Here is a 23,828-nt window from a genome sequence, read left to right on the forward strand (position 1 = left end):
AGGCTTGATAAATGCGTCATTGGATAAAATTTAGAATGGCGAAAGTACGAGTTTCATAGCGATTACGGTATTAGAGATCATGCGCCGTTTCTCTAGAACACACCTGAAACCCCAAGCCACTGACCCCGATTCAGGACCCCTGACCTGTGACGTCACGAGGACAACGGGATCGACTCTACTCGCATAAGTTAGAGTGGCGATATTCGGTGTCTGCCATCTAATATGAACCATCCGTTTGTAAAAATCGATTTTGAAGACACAAATACCTGTGTACATGTCAGATACCTATTTAATATTATCCTCAATCACAGATATGAGTTTTGGATATGCATGGAAATAGGGATTTATGCCATAAATACATTGATGTACCTGTCGTAGATAAATGATTATACACAATAAAATGTACATAATAATCCATGTACGTTGTATATCCGCGGTGTTTGGGTCCATATATACATGAATATTATATCAAGGACGTATATGTTCTCAAAACCCAACCCGGGTCGTATAATGTCTACTGGTCAAATAAATCCTTGAATCGACTTTACAAAATTCTGACTTTTTCATTAAACCTGCCCGAATACGACTTAAGGTGTGATTCTAAACAGATTTTTTTGCATATATGCAAATGCATCTACTAATTGTGTTATGTCTGAAATCGATTGTGTGACTTAATACACATTTAATACCATTGTTTAATTACCAGAAATATGTTTGTCATTTAATTCTACTGTGAGTTGGTGATTTAATTCTATATATCAAGTTTTGATAACCGTAACACATATTTAGAATTTAGATGGAGTAATATTTTCCGATCTAATTGTTTTTTGACGAAATATATTCAGCTTTCATATAAAGTCGTAATACAGTACGTCCGACGACACTTGTTGATATTTCGCTCAAGTTCATTCAATAGTGTCTTTACTAGAACAATAAATCATGCACGGGTCAGACGAACTAAAGATGTCTATGTCTAATCCAAATATCAGATATCAAGTTTCAAAATCAGAATATTTTCAATGTCTAGCCGTGTTAATCTCTATACCTGTATACTGCAGCAACTGAAACGCGTGACCAACCCTGGCTAATGAGGGGATTACGTAAGAAAGGTGTTTAGTGACCTGTCACGCTTTGTTGATTAGCACACGTCACGTGTCAAATATCAGTCCACAGGTAAGTTAGCGATAGGCCATCATGTTATTGTTGTAGAATGTCATATTTGTAAACACTTATAAATTTTTGGTTTAAAAATAAAAGTAAAATATACCGTTTGTACGTAACATATAACAAGTGTATCAACCACTACATGTATATACTTCAGAAACACCCATGTATACATTTGTACATCTGTATTTTTATAACAAAAACTGTAAAATTAATTACAAATGGCATGTCGAGAAAGAACAATGCAAATATAAATGCACAATGTCAGAATTTTTGAAATATCTTATAGTTACTAGATTTCGGATATCCAATTCTTTGTGAATTTTGGTCAATATCGATCATTATAATGATACCAAAAATTACAATCTATATGATCAATAAATGTACTGTTTGAAGATTGTTTTAAATAACACATGTCGACATAGCTTAAAAGAGAAGAGAAACACGTTATAGCTATAAATGAATTTTATATGATAAATTAAAACTCTCAAATTTGGTTTTGGTTTTTTTTAATTTTTTATTTTCCAAACAATGTTTTAACAAAGACTACATTTGCCACATACATATATATACATATTACTTCCATTTCCATCCATTCTGGCATTTTTCTCTCATACACATTATTATTGTTTACATTGTTTTTTATTATTATTTATGAAAAAGGGGCAGGGGGTAAGAAAAAAAAACAGATGGGGAGATGGGAAGAAGGTAAAGGGGGATAAAGGTATGAAGAGGGATGGTATATAAACTAATAAATAAACAATTAACATAAGAGATAGAGAGTAAAAAAAAAAGGGGGGGGGAAAGGACAGAGAATGGATATCACTTCACAGCTCTATACAAATATATACATAGTGCAAGCATGACACATGGAAAAACATGTATAAATAACTATTTTAATTCAATTTAAAATATGGACAAACTGTCAGGGGTTTGCAAGTTCCACTAGTTTTAACCATTTTTGCCAATCTTTATTGAATCTATTAATTTCTTTTTCTCCTTTACCAAAAGCTATATATTTTTGAATATAGTAATACTCTTTAATAGAGTTTAAAAAAGCTGTCACATTTAATGAACCATGTAAGCATCTAGTTTTGTAAATATAATGTTTAATATAAAGAACAATTTCATTATCAATCCTATGATATATACAATTTTGATCTAGTTTCCCAAAAAGCATAGTTTCTTTATTAATAGCAAAAGGAATAAAAAGAATATCCAAAAGGTTTTCAAAATTGGCTAAAAAGTTCTGAACTTCAGAGCATTCCCAAAAAAGATGTATGATTGTCTCCCTTTCTAATGCACATAACATACAGTGAGGATTATTTGAAAGACCAATTTTACAAAGATATGTATTAGTTGTTAGAATATGATGGGAAATTCTGAACTGAAGCCATTGAAGTTTAGTATTATTAGTAGACATGAAGGGTATATTGTATATTTGTTTCCACATTTCTTGAGCATAGTCAAAAGAGGTTCTCCATTTATGCTGGCCAGTTATAGCCGTATCATTTTTAACTAGAACTCTGTAAAAATCTTGGACTCCACGGTTATTTTTCAATATTAATTCAAGGCTAAAAGGAATAATTGGGTAAAATAATTTTTCATTTGGTACATGTACATTTTTCAGATACTTTTTAATGCTAGATATAAGTCCATGATACTGAAGATAATTACTTATCGCACAATAATATATATTACAGAATTCATCATATGTAAAGAAAGAATATGGAGAAACACTTTTTAATAAGTCTTGTATGGTTATGATTCCCTTTCTAAACCAAGATATGTAACAAACAGTTTTGTTTCCAACAATAATATTTTTGTTGTACCAAATTGGAATTTTGAATACAGAGTATTCTTCTGCTTTTAACTGGTTCCCCTTTGATCTTAATTTGTACCATGCTGTAAAAACATCTTTCCAGAAAGCATTTCTACAATTTGTCAAAATCTTACTAAGGTATTCACTTCCAAAATTCGCCAAATGATGAAAATTAACTTTAGAGTTTAGAATCATACGCCATTTACCATTAGATCTAAATATTCTCCTTATCCACCCAATTTTTAATGAATCTATAAAAGCTGTGAGATTGATCATTTTTAAGCCTCCATCCATATAACTTTGTATAATTACATCTCTCTTAACTTTATCTGAACCACTATTCCATAGATAGTTAAAAAGAATACTGTTGAGCTGTTTTACAAAACCTTCATCCGGATTTGGAAGCGAGATAAAAAGATGATTTAATTGCGAGATCAAAAGAGATTTTATAATACAGATTCTACCAATTGGTGAAATTTTCCTTCTGTTCCATGTCTGCAATAGATTTTTGAGTTTAATTATTTTTTTATCATAGTTCAATTTTGGTATTTTGTGAAGATCGACATGAAATTCAATACCTAGAAGTGTAAATTTAGTAACCCCCCATTGCAAGTTCAAGCCTGGCATTAGTGTATCACTGCTATACTTTTTACTACCAATCCAAATAACCTGAGATTTTCCTGTATTAATTTTAAGTCCTGAAATTTTTGCATAATTATTTAATTCCATAACTGCAGCCCTTAATGAATTTTCGGTACCATCAAGTATTAAGGATGTATCATCAGCATATTGAGAATTTAAAATATTACAATTTTCTACATTTATACCAACAATATCTCTGTTATTTCTAATACGAATGGCTAAAACTTCTGCACAGATAATAAATATATAAGGGGCAATTGGATCGCCTTGACGACAACCGCGCATAATATTAAAAAAAGAAGACAAATTACCTCCCTGATTAATTGCAGAGCTAGCATTACAATGTAAAACTTTTATCCAATTCCTAATACTGTTTCCAAAATTAAAATATTTAAGAGTTTCATCTATAAATTTCCAGGACACTGAGTCAAAAGCTTTTTCAAAATCAAGAATTAACAGCATTCCAGGGATATCAAATTCCTCAGTGTATTGCATGATGTCATAAACTAATCTAGTGTTTTCCCCTAAATATCTGCCAGAAATAAAACCAGTCTGATCTGAATTTATAATTTTATCCAAAATATTTTTAAATCTGTTAGCTATTGTTCCAGAGGCAATTTTATAAACAATATTTAATAAAGAAATGGGACGCCAGTTTTTAATGAAATATTTTTATTTGTTTGGCTTTGGAATGCAGGTAATAATGCCCTGACGTTGTGTAATTGAAAGCTGACCATTTAAGTAACCATGATTAATAGATCTGACAACAAAAAATCCTAATTTTTTCCAGAAACATTTGAAAAACTCTGATGTGTACCCGTCTGACCCGGGACTTTTATTATGTTTCATATTTTTAAGAGTTACTGATGCCTCCTCATATGTTATTAGCCCTTCCAAACTTAAAGATTCTGTATCCTTTAATTTTGAAACTTCAAAACCATCTAAAAATTTGGTTTTATTGTTTCCCCCCCCCCCCCCCCCCCCCCCCCCCCCCCCCCCCAATTTATGTCTATGATGGCTACGTGTATTGAACTATAAAATACATTCAACACATTTTCTTTTTTGTTATGTTGGTTCTTGAAATTCATAGCAGTGGATTTTTATTTATACAGAAACATATTCAAATGGATAATTATATGACAATCATTTTCCGAATTGTCTCTTTTAAGATTACATAGTGAAAATTGAATATTCCCGAAGTTTGATAATTTAGTAATTTGTTGAAACAGAGATTAGATCTCTAGTAAAAATGTACCGAGTCGTGCATGTATAAAAGTTTACACAAGGTGATGCCTTTAGACTTATTCTAAATATGTATTTTAGCCTTATTTCAGTTGCAATATTTCCTCATATTATATGATCAAATCGTCATCATAACTGAATATATATTTGTCAAATTATCGTAGCCCCATTTCAGGAATATATATATGTCCACCTTTGTGCTATAACCCCACTACCAAACATACACAGCTCATACTGCCGTTGTCCTCGTGACATCACATCCTGTCATTTCCCAAATCAGGGTGAGCAGCCGATACCCTGATTAGCAGTCGATATACAGGTAAAAATCAAGCACTTCGGAGGGCGGTATCTCGGTACTGAAGCGGCCGATTTTGATGCGGTTTTCAACATTCTTGTCAGGAGATCACACAGAATAACATATCAAAATATAATTTTCCGTTCCGTGTACACTTTAAGCCCTGTCAAATGTATACTTTAGCTACATGGAACACGGCGCGTTGCAAAGCATCGGAATTTTGAGAAATCGTCGATAGACCTTAAAGATGCTCCACCGCTGACAAATGGTATTTTTTCACTATTAAAAAACAGGAGCAGACGATTTAGTATTTTTCTCCAGTTACAAAAGTTACTTACTTTACACCATAACCACCATTGAAAAGTTTTAGCTTCTAATTTTACTTCAAGTTAAAAATATGAAAAATAATACATAAATGTAATTGCATCCCGAAAAAATTCCGTGGCACTATATCCTATATGGAATGAAGTACTGATTGCGCATGCACCAAAAGCGAAATAAATTATTATATATTATTTTTTTGTGTTAATTAGGCATATATATACACGATTAAACACCAATTATCGTTCAAATGATTAACATCATTTATGCTCTGTCGGCGGTGGAGCATCTTTAAAGGTCGGCATTAGAAATTACATTTTATTTTGTCAACCGATTGAGGAACCTCTAAGCACTGGTTTAAGCAAGAAATAATTTAGTATCGGACATGTGGTTGCTCGCGAGCATCAACACTGATCAAAGGATCGATCGCTTAAATGCCAGGTCACATGCCTGGTAATAAATTAATCAGACAGAGTCAAAATATATCCAACATCTACCAATTGAAACTGTAGATACATAAATAGTTGTTGATTAGATTCTGTATTTGTCGCAATTATTTTTATTTTAGAAACTCTGATAATTTAACAACATCCGATTCTGACCTTCTATTACAAACCGCGAGTGTTACGTGGTAACAAAATCAGCTGAAAATGTGTTATCAATACATGGATATACTAAGATGTAGTATATGTAATGAAATATTTTGATCGACTACTGTACATGTACAGTATATTGTACACTTAACGTAGACCGTCCCTTCTGTGACGTCATACGTTTGTAACGTCGCTTTCCGGATCCTGGCAAACATATTTTATTTCTCCGTACCCACCTATTATAACTCACTTCTGATTTACTTGACGTGTAATTACCGATCTAAAGGTGTGAACTGTGTGCTAATCGATAAATATAGTATAATTTTGAAGATTCGTGCATGAAATCAATTTCAAGACTCATAATGGTCGCTAAACAATCACATGGAATACATGGGATTGACGGGGACCCAAAACGAAAAACTTCGCATCAGTTACGCCTACAGTAGTAACTGAACATCAGAATGACCGTCATTCTATGTACCTATGTTTCTACAGGATATATCTTAATTCCCACAATATATCAATGCTGAAGGAAGTCAGCGATGTTTTAAATGCAAACATTCGAGTTTTGAGCTTCGATAGATACGAATCGTAACATACCGGTATACTAATTTTCATCCGGAAACGGATAAACAATATACGGAATTAAAATCGCTGGAACATATTTTCATTTTATTTTTTGTTAAAATCTTTACTTATGATTTGAAAGATGCTATTACGGAAAATAATCCGTTTTAATACACAGTATATCACAGAGCAAAATATTTGTCTCAGAAAAAAGCTTATATATTTCCTGCTGTATTAGAGTCTTTTTGAAAGTTTGAGGTTAGGCCTACATGTAGCTTGCAAACTGGTTTATTATATTTTACATAATAGATGTATAAAATCATATGTAAGATATGCAATTATAATGTTATTTTGTATACTACAATAATATAATGAATATATAAAACTAACAAAGGTAAATGAATACAAAAACGTTGAAAAGTGCTACGGATTCGCCTATTTTTAACGTTTTCAGGCTAAAATTTTAAGGGTATTAGAAAGTAAATCGGTCATATTTTGAAAAATAATTCGGTGAGGTATAGTTTTTATTGGCTTTTCTTATTGCAAATAGGCCAATCTTCATGGAAATTCTAAAAAATCGATTTTTCATGAGATCATTTTTCCAGAAAAAAAGAAAACATGACTATTTTGATGTAATTTTTCACTAAAATTGGGTCCGGAATTACTTTAAAATAACGATATTTTGTTTTATTGTGGAAAACCCAGCTTATTTGATATAGTTATGAATTATATATCACCTACTGAAGGTATGAAGATGTTACGAGCATATTCTTTATATGTTAAGTGATGCAGGGACGTATATATCTCACTTATAAATCCTTGAGTGATGTTACAAGGAGGAAATATTATTTATTCAAAAATCCTTAAAATCCGGAATACTAAGTCGTTAATACATATCTTTAAGCAACCATGGAAGAAAAATTAACCCGGTGACATATTATTTTCATGCGGTTTTTGTGATCAGGGTATACCTAACATTAAAATATAAAAAAAAACGCCTCGTGCTCACAAACGCACGTGTTTCTATTCAATGTCAGGGCAAACATCGTAGCACACACAATACAAAATACAAAGTTACGTGCGGTTTGATTGACAGCTGGCGATCCGTCAATTCTCGAAAGGCCGTGAAATACAGAAGACAACCATTCTGCCCTCTGGCCATTTATCGATGGTCACCTTGAGGTACCTGTTAGCTGGATACTGTGGCTTACCTGTATGTTTGACAAGTTATAATTATTGGACCATGGCGCAATATACGGTCAAGGTAACTTGCGGGGTTGGGATCATCAACATATTGTGTTTACCGGTAATAAAAAAATGAAAACTAGCCTGCAATAAGTTGAAAATGAAAACTAGCCTGCAATAAGTTGAAGACGTCACATATATAGTTTGAAGTGGATTTAATTCTGCATGATCTTTTATAAGCAATCAGTTTTAATAGGGGATAATTAAGCTATTTTTACGTACAATATTTTAAGAACTTAAAAAAGGAAAAGAATGATATACAAGTGTATATCAAGGATTTATAAGTGAGACTCATATACGTCCTTGTGTATATAAAGTCTACAAAAACAAGTCAAGTTGATAATTTAACGTTCAATTCAAATATTGATAATTTAACGTTCAATTCAAATATCATGGCAAGTTTTTTTCTGAAGTATGCCACAGTAACGGGTTTTTATTCACCATTCTGCAGCATGTTGACAATAATGAACAGTTACTGATTTTCTGATCACATACCAGGTGAGTTGATTTACCTGAGATTTACCTGTGATCTTAGAACAATTCTGAGATAGACTATAACTCCCTATCAACACACCTTAACCCCTATGAAAACACCCCACCCTACCCAGAGTTGGTGTTCGGGGAAGACCCTGTAGTGGACACCGTGTTCACACGTAATGCACTCCGTGTCTACCTGTAGTCTAAATCTTGTGCACTCCGTGTCTACATGTAGTCTAAATCTTGTGCACTCCGTGTGCACAAGGGTATAACCTTTAGTCTACTACCAACTGTAGCTTGTTTAGCTAATAAGATCACCAAAATCATAATCGTATAGATGAGTATAAAAATACGTTAATTTATTCAAATTAATCACAAATATATAGGCGCGTAAATATCACATGCATCATAACTAATTGGACATAATCTTCCGTCTTCTCAACGTTAGAATGCACTGACGCGTTTATAGTATAAGTTAAATATTTAAAAAAAAAATTAGTGGAAATGAAGTAGTTACGTCTGGGGTAATGATTTTTGATTTTCATAAATATATATATATGGTATTATTAAAGATTGTCTCCTCAAAGCATATGCTTTTCTTAAGCCATTAAAACATATGCTCTCTATTTCAGAATGACGGACAAGGAAGCGCCCTCTAGGTACGCAGTTCGAAAATAACCGACAATTTGAAGCTGATCAGGAAATCTAATGCCTTGGTAATCTGACCAATACACGTCTTTGACTTAATGACAAGGTAACCTAAACTTACCCGTGATGTTGGCGGGAATGAGTGAGGGTCGATATGACCAGACCTCATCTGTCGATCAGTTACTCTTGGCAGCAACTTTGCCAGACACCACGCAGTTACGTACTTTACTGAAGACTGGCGCAGATGTGAATGCCCAGAACGAGGTAGGGCAGACTGCACTCTTATCAGCGTCCCTTGCAAACAATGCAGATTCCTGTCGTCTGCTTCTTGAAAAAGGCGCGGACATCAGGCACCATGATGTCGGTTGGTATACTGCATTGCATCTGACTCAATCTGCTGAAGTAACTGAACTTATTTTATGTCAGGCAAGATTCCAAGACGAAATATGCGACATTGTCAATATGCGAACCAAAGAAGGGAGGACTCCATTGCATGAAGCCGTTTTACATCGGCCCCTAGACCGTGTGAAATGTCTACTTCAGCACAAAGCCTTGGTAAATGCCGAAGACGAAGACTTGGGCACTCCGTTACACTATGCATGTAGTGTGTGGGATAAAGAAGAAGAGCCGGTACAGATTGTGGAAGCATTACTCCAAGCCGGAGCCGACGTTAACAGGCAAACAGCCTTCCTGAAAACTCCGCTGTCGCTAGCATGCGCACAACAGGCTCTTGGTGTGGGCGAACCTGGTATAAATATGTTACTTAAGGATGGTGCAGACCCTTCCATAACTGACATCGATGGTAACACAGCACTACATGCTCTCCTCCAGGGAGAGGAGATAGCATTGGCGACAATTCCGTTGGAGATTGTAAACAGACTTGTCAAAGCCGCTCCTGAAATATTGACCTTTTCTAAAAAGTACGGGGAGCATCCTATCCATTTAGCGTGTCGCAGAAGTGTGGCCGATGACAAGTATCTAGTACGCCATTTGATCGATCTGGGAGCGGATGTTTATGCACATGACTCTATGGGACGAAACCTGCTACACTTGTGCTGCATATATGGGAATGACGAAGAAGATGCTATCATGTCGAAATATCCATTTCTTGCAAATGAGTTCGACTGTTTCAGCCGATCCATTTTACATTATAGTGTCATACTCTGGAAGAAAACTTCCCAACTTGAGAAAATACTCAAGCTGGAGACATTCGATAAAATTGGGTTATCCGATTCGTTTGGGCTCACAGCTTTCGACTATGCAGCGAAGAAAGGTCACGTTGAGACGAAAGAAATATTAAAGAAATACGGCGCCACTGGAGAAGTCAGAGTTGACGATGTTGCTGCAGAAAACCATGTCTTTGGCGATGAAGAAAAGCTTAGGGGACTTCTGTCTCCGATTGTGGTAGATACGTTTGATGATGTGCTTCCCGAAACGTTACGTCCAATAGAAGACGCTGATACGTTTTTGATGGATATTTGGGAAGCTGGATCGTCACCAACTAAAAACCTCAAGATGTTTAACGAATCGAAAGCCGTGGTAGAGACCTTCATGGAGAAGGTAGTTAGTATGATGCAGAAACAAGATGACAGATTTTCGGGGCAGTTGATCGGGAACGGGAGTTCGTACGAAGGAACGAAGATTGGGGATGCTGATGAATACGATTTCCTTTTGCAACTCGATGGCCTTAGCAGTGTCTGTCGCCCCAATGAGACAGGTAATGGCCCACCTGGCTACACAAAGGTAGCTCGAATTCCCGGAGTAGATCTTGGCAATTATGACGACCTTTTTGACTCCGAAGGAATTATCAAATGCGAAAAGATTATGTCCAGCTTCAGTCAGATCGTTGTGGAGATCATGCACGATCCTAGTATCTGGGAATCAAGTGGACTCGACTACTTGCCCCGGCTTTTCATAAAGTGGAAGGGTCGTCCTGCTCTAACAATATCGTGCACGCAGCGACATCCGGACAAGGTCATAACGTTGGCGATTGATTTCCTTCCTGCGTTGTATTTCAGGAATTGGCAGCCATGTTGGATACGGGATGACATGATACGTCTACATAACGACGTCAGAAATTCAGGGTGTCACATGATCATCAAACCTGCAGACGTGCCATATTATCAGCATGCGCAGTTTGGAGTACCACGCCACTTTCTTCGCATAACGTTTTCAAGAGCTGAAAAAGCACTCTTCAATGCCGTTCCAGAATACATAAGGAAAAGCTACATGATTGCCAAACACCTTGTCAAAAGAGATGCAAGCATTCCTCTCCACATACTTTTCGACTATGGCTCTCTACATAAGAGCAGGGCAAAAATAATTGGTAAACACAATATTAATTCTTACTTTATCAAACAGTGTTTTTTGATGAAGGTAATGGAAGACTATCCCTTGCCATTATCATGTTCAGCTGAAGAAGAACGGTCACTGGTTACGAAATGGGTTCGAACTACATTTAGATCAATCCATGAATCATACGAGAATGGAAATCTCCCAAGTGCTTTCATGCCCAGTCAAAATTTATTGCACACATTCAAACCCGACCCGAGTACCGACAAGATGCGTCATATCCTGTTTCAGTTGGTGAATCATAGCATTGTGAAGGAAAGTGTTCCGACGACGATCACTCGTGGGGATTATCATCAACGTGACCCTGGGGACAGAGAGATGAGAATGGATGGCAAGCTCAACCTACTCAAACGACTGCTGTATGGGCCGCAGGAACGGAATTAAGTTTGATATGAACCACAGGAACGCTTCTGTCGTTTACATACCCACATGCAGGACCGCATCAAGTTTTGTATGAGCCACAGGACCACACCTTGTTTTATATGGTCCACAGGACCAAATCCAGTTTTGTATGAGCCTTAGGACCGCATCTAGTTTTATATGGTCCACAGGACCGCATCTAGTTTTATATGGTCCACAGGACCGCATCTAGTTTTATATGATCCACAGGACCTAGCTAGTTTTTTATGATCCACAGGACCGCATCTAGTTTTATATGGTCCACCTAGTTTTTATATGGTCCACAGGACCGCATCTAGTTTTATATGATCCATAGGACCGCATCTAGTTTTTATATGGTCAACAGGACCGCATCTAGTTTTATATGGTCCACAGGACCGCATCTAGTTTTATATGAGCCTTAGGACCGCAGCTAGTTTTATATGGTCCACAGGACCGCATCTAGTTTTGTATGAGCCATAGGACCGTATCTAGTTTTATATGGTCCATAGGACCGCATCTAGTTTTGTATGCACCATTGGACCGTATCTAGGTTTATATGGTCCACAGGACTGCATCTAGGTTTGTATGAGTCATAGGACCTATCTAGTTTTGTATGATCCACAGGACCGCATCTAGTTTTATATGAGCCTTAGGACCGCAGCTAGTTTTATATGGTCCACAGGACCGCATCTAGGATTGTATGAGCCATAGGACCTATCTAGTTTTGTATGATCCACAGGACCGCATCTAGTTTTATATGGTCCACGCCACAGGACTGCATCTAGTTTTATATGGTCCACAGGACCGCATCTAGTTTTATATGGTCCACAGGACCGCATATAGTGTTATTTGGTCCACAGGACTACAACTAGTTTTATATGGTCCACAGGACCGCATCTAGTTTTGTATGATCCACAGGACCGCATCTAGTTTTATATGGTCCACAGGACCGCATCTAGTTTTATTTGGTCCACAGGACCGCATCTAGTTTTATATGGTCCACAGGACCGCGTCTAGTTTTGTATGAGCCATAGGACCGCATCTAATTTTGTATTAGCCATAGGACCGCATCTTGGTTTGTATGAGCCATAGGACCTATCTAGTTTTGTATGGTCCGCAGGACCGCATCTAGTTTTATAAATATTTGTCATAGGACCGCATATAGCTTTATTTGGTCCACAAGACTGCATCTAGTGTTGTATGAGTCATAGGACCGCATCTAATGTTGTAAGAGCCATAGGACCGCATCTATTTTTATTTGGTCCACAGGACTGCATCTAGTGTTGTATGAGTCATAGGACCGCATCTAATGTTGTATGAGCCATAGGATCTATCTAGTTTTATATGGTCCACAGGACCGCATCTAGTTTTATTTGGTCCAAAGGACCTATCTAGTTTTATTTGGTCCACAGGACCGCATCTAGTTTTATATGGTCCATAGGACCACATCTTAGTTTTATATGGTCCACAGGACCGCATCTAGTTTTATATGACCCACAGGACCTATATGGTTTTATATGGTCCACAGGCCGCATCTAGTTTTATTTGGTCCACAGGACCGCATCTAGTTTTATTTGGTCCACAGGACCGCATCTAATGCTGTATGAGCCATAGGACCGCATCTAGTTCAATATGGTCCACAGGACCGCGTCTAGTTTTGTATGCACCATTGGACCGCATCTAGGTTTATATGGTCCACAGGACCGCATCTAGGTTTGTATGAGCCAAAGGACCTATCTAGTTTTGTATGGCCCGCAGGACCGCATCTATTTATATATATATTGGTCATAGGTTCGCATATAGGTTTATATGATCCACAGGACCGCATCTAGGTTTGTATGATCCACAGGACCGCATCTAGTTCAATATGGTCCACAGGACCGCGTCTAGTTTTGTATGAGCCATAGGACCGGATCTAGGTTTGTATGAGCCATAGGACCGTATCTAGTTTTGTATGGCCCACCGGACCGCATCTAGTTTTATATATGGGTCATAGGACCGCATCTAGTTTTATTTGGTCCACAGAACCGCATCTAGTTTTGTATGAGCCATAGGACCGCATCTAGTCATCCCCGCGAAATTCATTTGCGGGGGATATTAAATTGGGCTACGTCCGCCCGAGATTATTTTCCGGACTATAATCAAAAACCGTTCAATGCAACTCCTTGAAAACTTCTGTATACATCAGACAAGTGCCCTAGTTGTGCCTCTTGCAATTGCGGACATTACATTTTGTTCTAGTTTTGCATGAATCTCAAATGTTTGTAAAAACTGCATGACTGCAGCAACTAATTTATGTAAGAGTCAGAGTAACATGGCAAGGTTTTGTACAGACAAAGGACATTGTTTTAACGTTGAATAAAGGAACGTACATGTACATACATAATGTTATAGAATTCGGATACCAGAAAAGCGACTAGGTTCGTAAAGTATGTAAAGGTTTTCTTTGGACTGCGGAACGTGCCTTTATTTATATATTTGTGGCAAAAACGCTTGCTACATTATAAAAAGAACTTCTCTCCATCACTACATGTTTCTGTATACACAGTGTTATGTAACCTAGTTGACATAATTTAATCTCACGAAGTGGAAATAGATATTTCATGATTCAGTAGCCTTCAAGCTGTAAAATACCGTGTAGTTACCCAAGTAAATGCGCGAAATTTTATCTCCTCGAATTAGTACCTTTATCATTTATACTGCTAGAAAATTATATTCAATTTTTAAATCCGCGAATGTTAATTTTCGCGAACTTGTATGGAAATGGAAATTCGAAATTTATTAGCCGCGAAAGAAAGTGGGTTTAGATGGAGTATGGATTTCGTTATATTCACGTTCAAGTTCAAAAGAGGAAACATTACGTGTCATGTAGGAAAGGTGATAGTTCAATAGCAAATGTGATATTTTAAAACATACATTACACAGGTCATCCTTGTTAAAGCTGAATATTTTTTTCACGATTACGAACTTTGTTCTGGTGCAAAATGGATACTATTCGAATTGAAAATAATATTGAGATATCTTTCTGCTTAAATGAGATTTGTTTCTTCATTTATGTTGTTATACATATATATGTATATATTCCTAATTATTATTTGATTTGCTATTGATGTTTTATGTGTGCTAGGTATTGTTTTTCAGCGTTATTATTATGAATCTCCAGGGTTTTATATTGTTGTTTGTGTGTAAATCTTTTTAAATCTATACTTTATACATGTACATTTACACATGCCGTTTTACTTTTTTAAATGTTATTGTTTTAATACTTCTACCCAGTGATTATCATTTTACATTGACAATACGCAATGCTTTCCCATATGTAGATGGCGTATTTATCGGTTACGTTTACACTGTAAATGACTTTATTGAATAAACAAGTAAAATTTACATTTTATAGTTGTCAATGCGTTTTTGGTGATGAAGATTATTTCATCACCCGATGAAGTTAAAAAGTAGTTACTCAATGCTTATAATTAATTTTTTAGACTCTTGATAATATAAAATACATGTACAGTAGATTGAAATACGAGAATCATGGTCAGTTTCCTGAAAATTCAAAAGCAGATCAACATGAGTGAGCAGTCTTCTGTAGAAAAGCAGCATTTGCTTCCACACCCGCACACAACAGCCTGTCCGCCATCATCATGTCTTGGTCGAAGTGCAACGTTAAAATGACGTCATGTAATGGAGTAGTCACAATAGATTTACGTTAACTTTCGCTACAATTCAATGGTGCCCGCGCCCGCTTCCCCGGGCACTATTGCAAATACAATGTAGTACCCATGTGTGTAGCCAATCAGAATCAAGTATTTTGTCACGTGATGTACACTATTTCTTTTTACTTCAAAATAAAAGTGTTTACAATACATGTAATTAATTGCATTCCGAAAACAATTAATGGCACTACGCCCCATATGGAACGAGGAACTGATTGCGCAAACATTATAAGCAAAACAAAATATTTCATATGTATTTTTGTATTAATTACACACATACACGATTAAACAACAATTATAATATTGTCCAAATGATGAATATTTTTAATGCTCTGTCGACGGTGGAGCATCTTTATGGCCTATTGTTGAAGGAAGATGCACATGGTATGAAAATACATGTATGCATGATGATTTTTTATTTTCCCGGTAAATCCAAGATGGTCACTATATGGTCCCTAGAAAGGTCGATTTTTTTTAGGAGGTGGGTAAATAAATAATCATTTTATGTTAAAAAATGTTTGATATTGTTGAATTTCATTATAAAATTACATGACACACACGAAATGTAACATTTTCACCGCTGGATGTTCAATGGGACGGAATCGTAGCTCTGAAGACGACCATCTGTCAGATCTGAAGAGACCCCTTCTAGGAAAAGATTACAGCCAGATAACAATACCCCAAGTCCTAGTGATAATCGTCCTTCCCATAGACGTCGACAATCTGTGCCCGACATGGCTGACCCGGAGTCTACATGTACGTCCACTTTCCAACTCCATCTTGGTAAGGGTAAACAAGTGGACTTGAACACCCTTATTAAAAGTACTCTTATAAACCCAGATTTCGCTGATTCCGTGGCCCCTGCCTTAGCCTCACCTTTAGCGAAGGCCTTAACTCCTCTATTACAAGATTCCTTTCGGAAAATCGTTGAGGATCTCGTTGCTCCCCTCAAAGATACTGTTGAACAGCAATGTAACAAAATAGAACAACTTCAGAAAAATAATGAAACTCTTACCAATAGGTGTGACTACTTAGAAAATGTGGTTGGAAACCTAGAGGGGCAGATTGAGCAATTGGAGCAATATGGTAGGAGAAATTCACTCCGGTTTCATAATGTGAATCTTGAAGGGGAGGGAATTTCCAACACTGATCCAGCTATTGTTAATATTTGCAAAACTCACCTGAAGGTCAATATTGACGAAGATGACATATTTCGCTCTCATATTATTGGTACACCCAGAAACAACAAATACCAAATCATATGCAGGTTCAAAAACTGGAAAATCAAAGACAAGATCTTCAGAAGTAAAAGACAACTGAAAGATAATCCAGATCGTATATTTATCACTGAAGATCTCACGCGAGTTAGGCAAGCTATTATGAAAGACCTCTCAGTAGCAAAATCATCAGGTGACATCATTTCCTATTGGTCGAGTGATGGAAGAATCTTCATCAAACGAGGCAGCGAGGAACGGAAAATCCTCCTCAAATCACGAGGTCACATGTATGATGTAATCCCATCCCTATGCCCAGATGTGTAGTTAGTGTTGTGAACTGAATCCAAACCACGAACTTGAAGTGAGTGTGTACACTGTCTCCTTCAGTGTATAATGTACTTCATTTAAATCGCACAAATATTGAATTCATAAATATACTATGGAACCATAACTGTCTCAGGAATGTGTACAAATAAATCTATTCTGACTTAGTCTAAACACATGAAATACATAAGCTATACGTGTATAATTGTACATGTAATTATTTTTCACCAATTGTAATTAAAAACTATATTGTATGTAGTATTAAAACCAAAAAGTGAAGGACTACATGTTCAAAAGTACTTCCATTACCCCCCACCCCCACCCCCTGTAAAAGTGTATATATATTATCAGAACATGTACTGTAAATGGTTCATGCAATTATACAAACATACATGTACTATGTACAATGTATATATTCATAAATATTTTTCTCTCTTCTATCAAAAATAAATAAAAAGGAAAAATAAATCTCGACTTGAAAATCTAAAGTTTGAATTTGAAATTAGTTCGAATTCTCAAAGTTATAGGATTAAAATTGGTATATTTATATCATATTTAATCAAAGAAAATTGATAAATAAGATTTCAAGAAGTTATTATTTATCTTTGGTCATTACCCTTTATTAGTGTGTAAATTATGTAAATATTGCAATCTTAAGAGTTAAAAAAAGGCATTTATATATATATACAAGTATAGAATGTAAAAATATGTTTTTATTTTTATCCAATTAAGATACTCAAATTAAATTTGATAGCTTACTGTTTGTTAAATTTGGAGTTATTTGCATTGAACTCCACATATTAAGGTAATACTACATGTACAATAGTATCTATAAGGATTGGTATGAAAAGACAATTATAAGTCTATACAAGTACATTCACTCATCCCTTCACAATTGTAATACTATGTAAACATCCAATGTATACGTTTAAAGCTTGGATCAGAACTCCAACTTTGAAATTTGTAGAATTTAGAATTGTAGTTTCTTATTAAAAAATTGTACACGTAACCCACAATTTTCACAAAATTATGGTTATAAAAATTGCTTACACTCAGTTGTTTATGATTAAGATGATATGCAATGTTACTTGTGATCATTTTCTTCAGGAAATGCTTGATATGTTTCATATTTGCACCTTTTACCCAAATTTAGGCATTTAAGTTAGAATTTGAAGATATACTTAAATGAACTTAACATGAACTTGAAGACTCTGATTTAAAATAGCAGATATGATCTACATTTACATTTGAATTTAGAGTTGTAAGTTGTTGTTGAATATTTTTTTTTTTTATATCGAAAAATTATTGTACTATAGCTACAATGTAATCTTATAAGAAATTGTTCAGCAAATCAACAATGTGCTGTTCACAACATAAGTACTTTGTCCATGTTTAATATTATAAAAGTTCCTAATACAATATTTTCCCTATCATTAACATTACATGTAGTTTATATTAGTGTTTACACATTGTATTATAGAAAAACACCTGTAATGTGTGTAAGTAATTTTGCCTTACAATTATATAAGTTGATCCAAGCTAAAAATGTTTTGTATACATTAAATTCAAAGTTATCTGCAAGTGTTCAAGTATACTAAGATATTTAATGAAGATTCAAAGTGACTTTGGCTTTGTGCTATGTATGTGCCAGATGTAAATACTTATTGATGAATATGTATGTAAAACTCAGAACAGGTAAATGAGGTGTTGTTTATGTGTAAACACCAGCAAATTTAACTTCAACCATAGAAAATATATATATTTCAAGTACAAAATCAATAACTGGTATTCTACATGCAGACTATATATTAATTGTGAACACAAAATGTAGTCCAATGTGTTGAATATATGTACATGTATCTGTTTAAATATAGACTCCATGTCTACTGGTATTCATTGCATTCAAATTAAAGGTTTTTTTTGTTTTTTTTTATGAATCTCTTTTTGTAGATAAGATAGCATTTAAAAAGTATATGAAAACTGTAAACATGAGCTGCATTTATAAACAAAGTAGACATTTTAAATTCCTTGTATATTATATTAATATTTCTTAGCATATCAATTATTTATAATTTAGTAGATGAAATTCTACTTAATCATTTATAAGATGTGCACAGTTTCACTGCTTGTAATGAGCTATAAGCAATAATATATGTTGATATATGTTGTGTTTGTGTTCATGCCAATATGTATAATATGGAAATTGGCTATTATGTGTTATTCACACAATATAGATATCACATTATTTATCATATTACCTGTATCATTTAATGTTAAAACCCTTCGCAATTGCACCTTCCATCTCTTACTCAACCTCAAATACCCAGTTATCTACCATTTTCTATACCCCTCTCTCTCCTTCTCTCTCTCCTCTCTCTCCCCTTCTCTCTCTCTCCTTTCCATTTATATGTAGCTACTTTGCCTGCTGAGTGTGTATTAATCATATTATTTTTGTATATTTTATATAACATGACCTTTCGCCGCTCACAACATATAACTGTGTTTGTTTTTGATAATGGGTAATGATCTAGAGTCATACCGAGCGGCGATTGGTTGTTTTTACATGTGTACACATTATGTTTTAACACATAGTCAGTACCTTTTACATATGAATCTTTATAGATTATTAAGTGGAATATGTTCTAATTTAAAGTACTATGTTATCAAATTAACACTTATGGTTCAGTTATCTTTATCTGCCCTTGTCGACAATCCATGCTTCTTCTTGATTATACAGATATTGTTGATCACCTGTAACGATGTTCATCCAAATCCAGGCCCCATCCCACATTTTAACGATATATCTTTATTTCATCTTAACATTCGGAGTCTTAGAAATAAGCTAGCATATCTAGAGAATTTAGCATCTGATTGTGATATAATATGTGTTACTGAGACTCACCTCGATATATCGATAGCAGACGACGACATGCTTCTAGATAGGTATGATATGTTCCGTAAAGACCGTGGGGCTTCGGGTGGGGGATTATTGTATATACTTCCAATGTCCTGTGCACTAGTCGTAGAGCCGACTTAGAATTCCACATAGGTGAAGTTGTGTGGACTGAGATCCAGTTTCCAAATAAAAAATACCTTCTCTGCACAGTATACAGACCTCCAAATTGCATACACGCTTTTTGGAATTCCTTCCGGTTCTCCCTTGAATCAGCATTTAACGAAACTTCTCATATACTCATTGTAGGCGATATCAATGTTGACCTTCTTACAGCAGACAGAAATCATCCTTTCATAAGCATAATAAATCACTTCCACCTCACCAATGTAATAGACAGACCGACTAGAATCGGGCGCACGTGCGACACACTCCTTGACGTTATTCTTCTATCTGACACGTGTAGTCACACCTTTGCGGACACTATTGATATAGATCGTGATATCTCTGATCATCAGGCGACTTGTGTCGAATTGACTGTAGGCACAACGATAACTAAAAACTTTAAGCGTAAAATTTGGTGTTATAATGATGCAAATTTTGATCTTTTTAACAATAAATTAGAGACGACTGACTGGACTGAACTTTTTTCTCAAACAGGTAATGTAGATGACATGTGTCAAGTTTTTTCAGATAAATATTTAGGCATAGCAGACACGTGCATTCCTTCCAAAATAGTAACCATTAGGCCAAATGATAAACCATGGTTTGACTCGGACATCAGACGAGAAATTAGGAAACGAGATAGACTACTTCATAAATATAAATCTAATCGCCTCCGTTAAATTTAAATAACTTTAGAAAACAGCGCAATAAAGTTAACAATCAAAAGAAAAGAAAAAAAGAATTGTTTTATGCGGACATTAATGGTCTCCTCGATAACTTTAGTAATTCAAATCCCAGAAATTTTTGGAAACTTGTCCGCAGACTTATTAAAAATTCTGATGTATCTAACTGTATACCTCCTTTGCGGAGTGCGACTGGAATTATTGAAATTGATGACTATACAAAGGCAAATATTTTAAACGACTACTTTATATCAATATCCAATATTGATGACAGGGGGGTGGAAGTTCCTATTGCTGAACCTAGAACTGACTCTATAATATCTGACGTACCAGTTACCGTAAATGCCATAATTGACATCCTCAAATCATTAAAAAGTGGGAAAGCAGTAGGACACGATTCAATTAGTCACATTATGCTAAAAAAACACTGCAAGTGCAGTAGCCTACCCTCTTTCCATTATCTTTCGTACCTCATTAGAGACTGGATCCTTTCCTACACAATGGAAACGTGCATTACTTATTCCTATATTTAAAAAAGGTGAAAAACAAGATCCCTCAAACTATAGACCCATTTCATTATTATGTACAATTGGTAAAGTATTTGAGAGACTAATCGCAAAGTACTTACATAATTATTTGTTAGATAATTCGCTTATTTATAAATATCAGTCTGGTTTTCAACCTGGACATTCTACTACTCATCAACTCATAGAAATCTTTCAAAATATATGTGATAATTTGGAAAAAAGACAACCAACCTGTTTAGTGTTCTGTGATATCTCTAAGGCGTTTGACAGAGTGTGGCACAAGGGATTGGAAAAAAAATTAACTAGCTATGGTATATCGGGGAAATTACTGATATGGTTAACTGATTATGTTAAGAATAGATCGCAACAAGTATGTTTGGGGAATGCTAAATCTAATGTTAAAATTACTAAGGCAGGGGTGCCTCAAGGGTCTGTCTTAGGTCCCCTTTTATTTATTCTTTATTTTAATGATATTACTGATAATTTAGACAGCCTATCTAAGCTGTTCGCTGATGATACTTCTCTTCTATGCACTGACAAATCTCCACAAGTTATAGAACAAAAAATAAATAACGATCTTTCGAATATCCAATCTTGGGCCGATAAATGGTTAGTGAAATTTAATCCAGTAAAAACACAGGCTATCCTCATTTCGAATATTGACCTTAATTATGTAATTGATATTGTTTTTAATAATGTAAATATCGACTTTGTTGATAGCCACCGACATCTTGGAGTGTATATTGATTCTGAGTGTAAGTGGGGCAGACATATAGACCATATCAGTAAAACTGTCACGAAACAATTAGGTGTTCTACGGAAATTAAAATTCATTCTCTCTAGACAAACGTTAAGCAAAATTTATAGAACTTTTATTCTTCCTATATTGGAATATTGTTGTGAGTTGTGGGACGGTTGTACGGTCGCTGAAGCTGAAATCTTAGAAAAATTACAATTAGAGGCAGGTCGCATTGTTACGGGATTACCATCGTTCTCAAGCAGAAACTCTATATACTGTGAAACTGGGTGGGAGCCCTTATCTAACAGACGGTCTCGCAGAAAACTCCAACTCTTTTATAAAATACATCATGGGCTAACCCCAACCTATCTACAAACACTCCTTCCTTCTATAGTTGCTGATAACACCCAACACCTTCTTCGTAATGCAGAAAATTACACACTTCCTAATAATAGACTTGAATCTTCAAATATATCTTTTTTCCCGTCTACCGTTCGTTTATGGAACCAGTTACCTATAAACACAAGACATAGCGAGTCATTCTCTAATTTTAAACATGCTATCCAGAACAAAGACGTACCTGTAATACCCAACTTTTTTTATTTTGGAGACCGTAAATTAAACATTATACATACAAACTTAAGAAATCGTTCAAGTTCATTACGTAGCCATTTATTCAGAGCCAATATTGTAACAGATCAAAAATGTCATTGCGGTTTCCCAGTTGAAGATCCACAGCATTTCTTTTTTAATTGTAATTCATATAGTGACCAAAGAATCATTCTATTTCGACAGCTAAACTCATTTATTCCACTCTCTGTCAATTTATTACTTTTTGGAAATATGAACTTAAGTACACAAGAAAACGAATTAATCTTCATGCACACTCAGCAATATATCAAAGATACTCATAGATTTTAACTTCGTCCTTCTATTAATATCAAATATTCCCATATCTGCCTTACCCCCAACATCTTTCTGGTTTTGTATTTACACTTAAATTATATTTGTATAACCCTCCGATACTGACGACAAAAGAGAAACGAATATTCAAAGAAAGCCTAGAGTGACCAGGAGAAAGACAAACCGAAGATAGGATGATATGAACATTGAGAAGTCGAAAGTTAAGAAAAGTGGTTTAGAACTTCTGTCGTCTTTATCGGAGGGGTAGATTTTAGATTTTAAAATAATAGTATATTACGAGTTGAAACTTGAGGAGCATACTGGTTATACAATAGCTCTCCCCCTCCCCCACCTCTCTCTTTCTCGCTCTTCCCTCACTCTCTCCCTCTCTCTCTATCTCAAATACAACTTTATATATTATGTATATATTCTCTTGTAAATGCCATCTTGTCTGTAATTTGAATGTTTTATTATTTTTGGGAACGGACTTTATATAAGTTGTATAACTTGTGCCCAATCCCATTGCACATTTTGCAATAAAATATGTTTAAATCAATCAAATCATCTGTCAGAAATCTTCCGTCCGTCGTTCAGAGCTACGTCATCGCAGCTAGACCGTATCTACTTTCGTATCGTCCATAGAACCACATCTAATTTTATATCGTCCATCGGGTCATATTTAGTTTTATATTGTTCACAGAACCGCATCTAGTTTTATATACAGAACCGCATCTAATTTTATATGGTCCACAGGACCGCATCTAGTTTTGTTAACAGGACCGCATCTAGTTTTGTATACAGGACCGCATCCAGATTTGTATGATCCTCAGGACCGCATCTAGTTTTGTATGAATCTCAAATGTTTGTACAAACTGCATGACTGCAGCAACTAATTGATGTAAGAGTAAGATG

General features: G+C 35.3%; 1 protein-coding gene across 2 annotated transcripts in view; it reads left to right on the plus strand.

Moving 5' to 3' along the window:
- Positions 1-15,131, plus strand: part of LOC138331950 (uncharacterized) — a 55,194-nt gene extending 40,063 nt beyond the window's left edge. For both annotated transcript variants that reach the window (XM_069279846.1, XM_069279845.1), the window contains exon 2: positions 9,001-15,131. In XM_069279846.1, coding sequence (XP_069135947.1) covers positions 9,143-11,752 — 2,610 coding nt within the window. In that variant the 5' untranslated portion in view covers positions 9,001-9,142 and the 3' untranslated portion in view covers positions 11,753-15,131. The remainder of the gene's footprint in view (positions 1-9,000) is intronic.
- Positions 15,132-23,828: the final 8,697 nt, after the last annotated feature.

Source organism: Argopecten irradians, chromosome 9 (assembly GCF_041381155.1).
Source record: "Argopecten irradians isolate NY chromosome 9, Ai_NY, whole genome shotgun sequence".
NCBI lineage: Eukaryota > Metazoa > Mollusca > Bivalvia > Pectinida > Pectinidae > Argopecten > Argopecten irradians.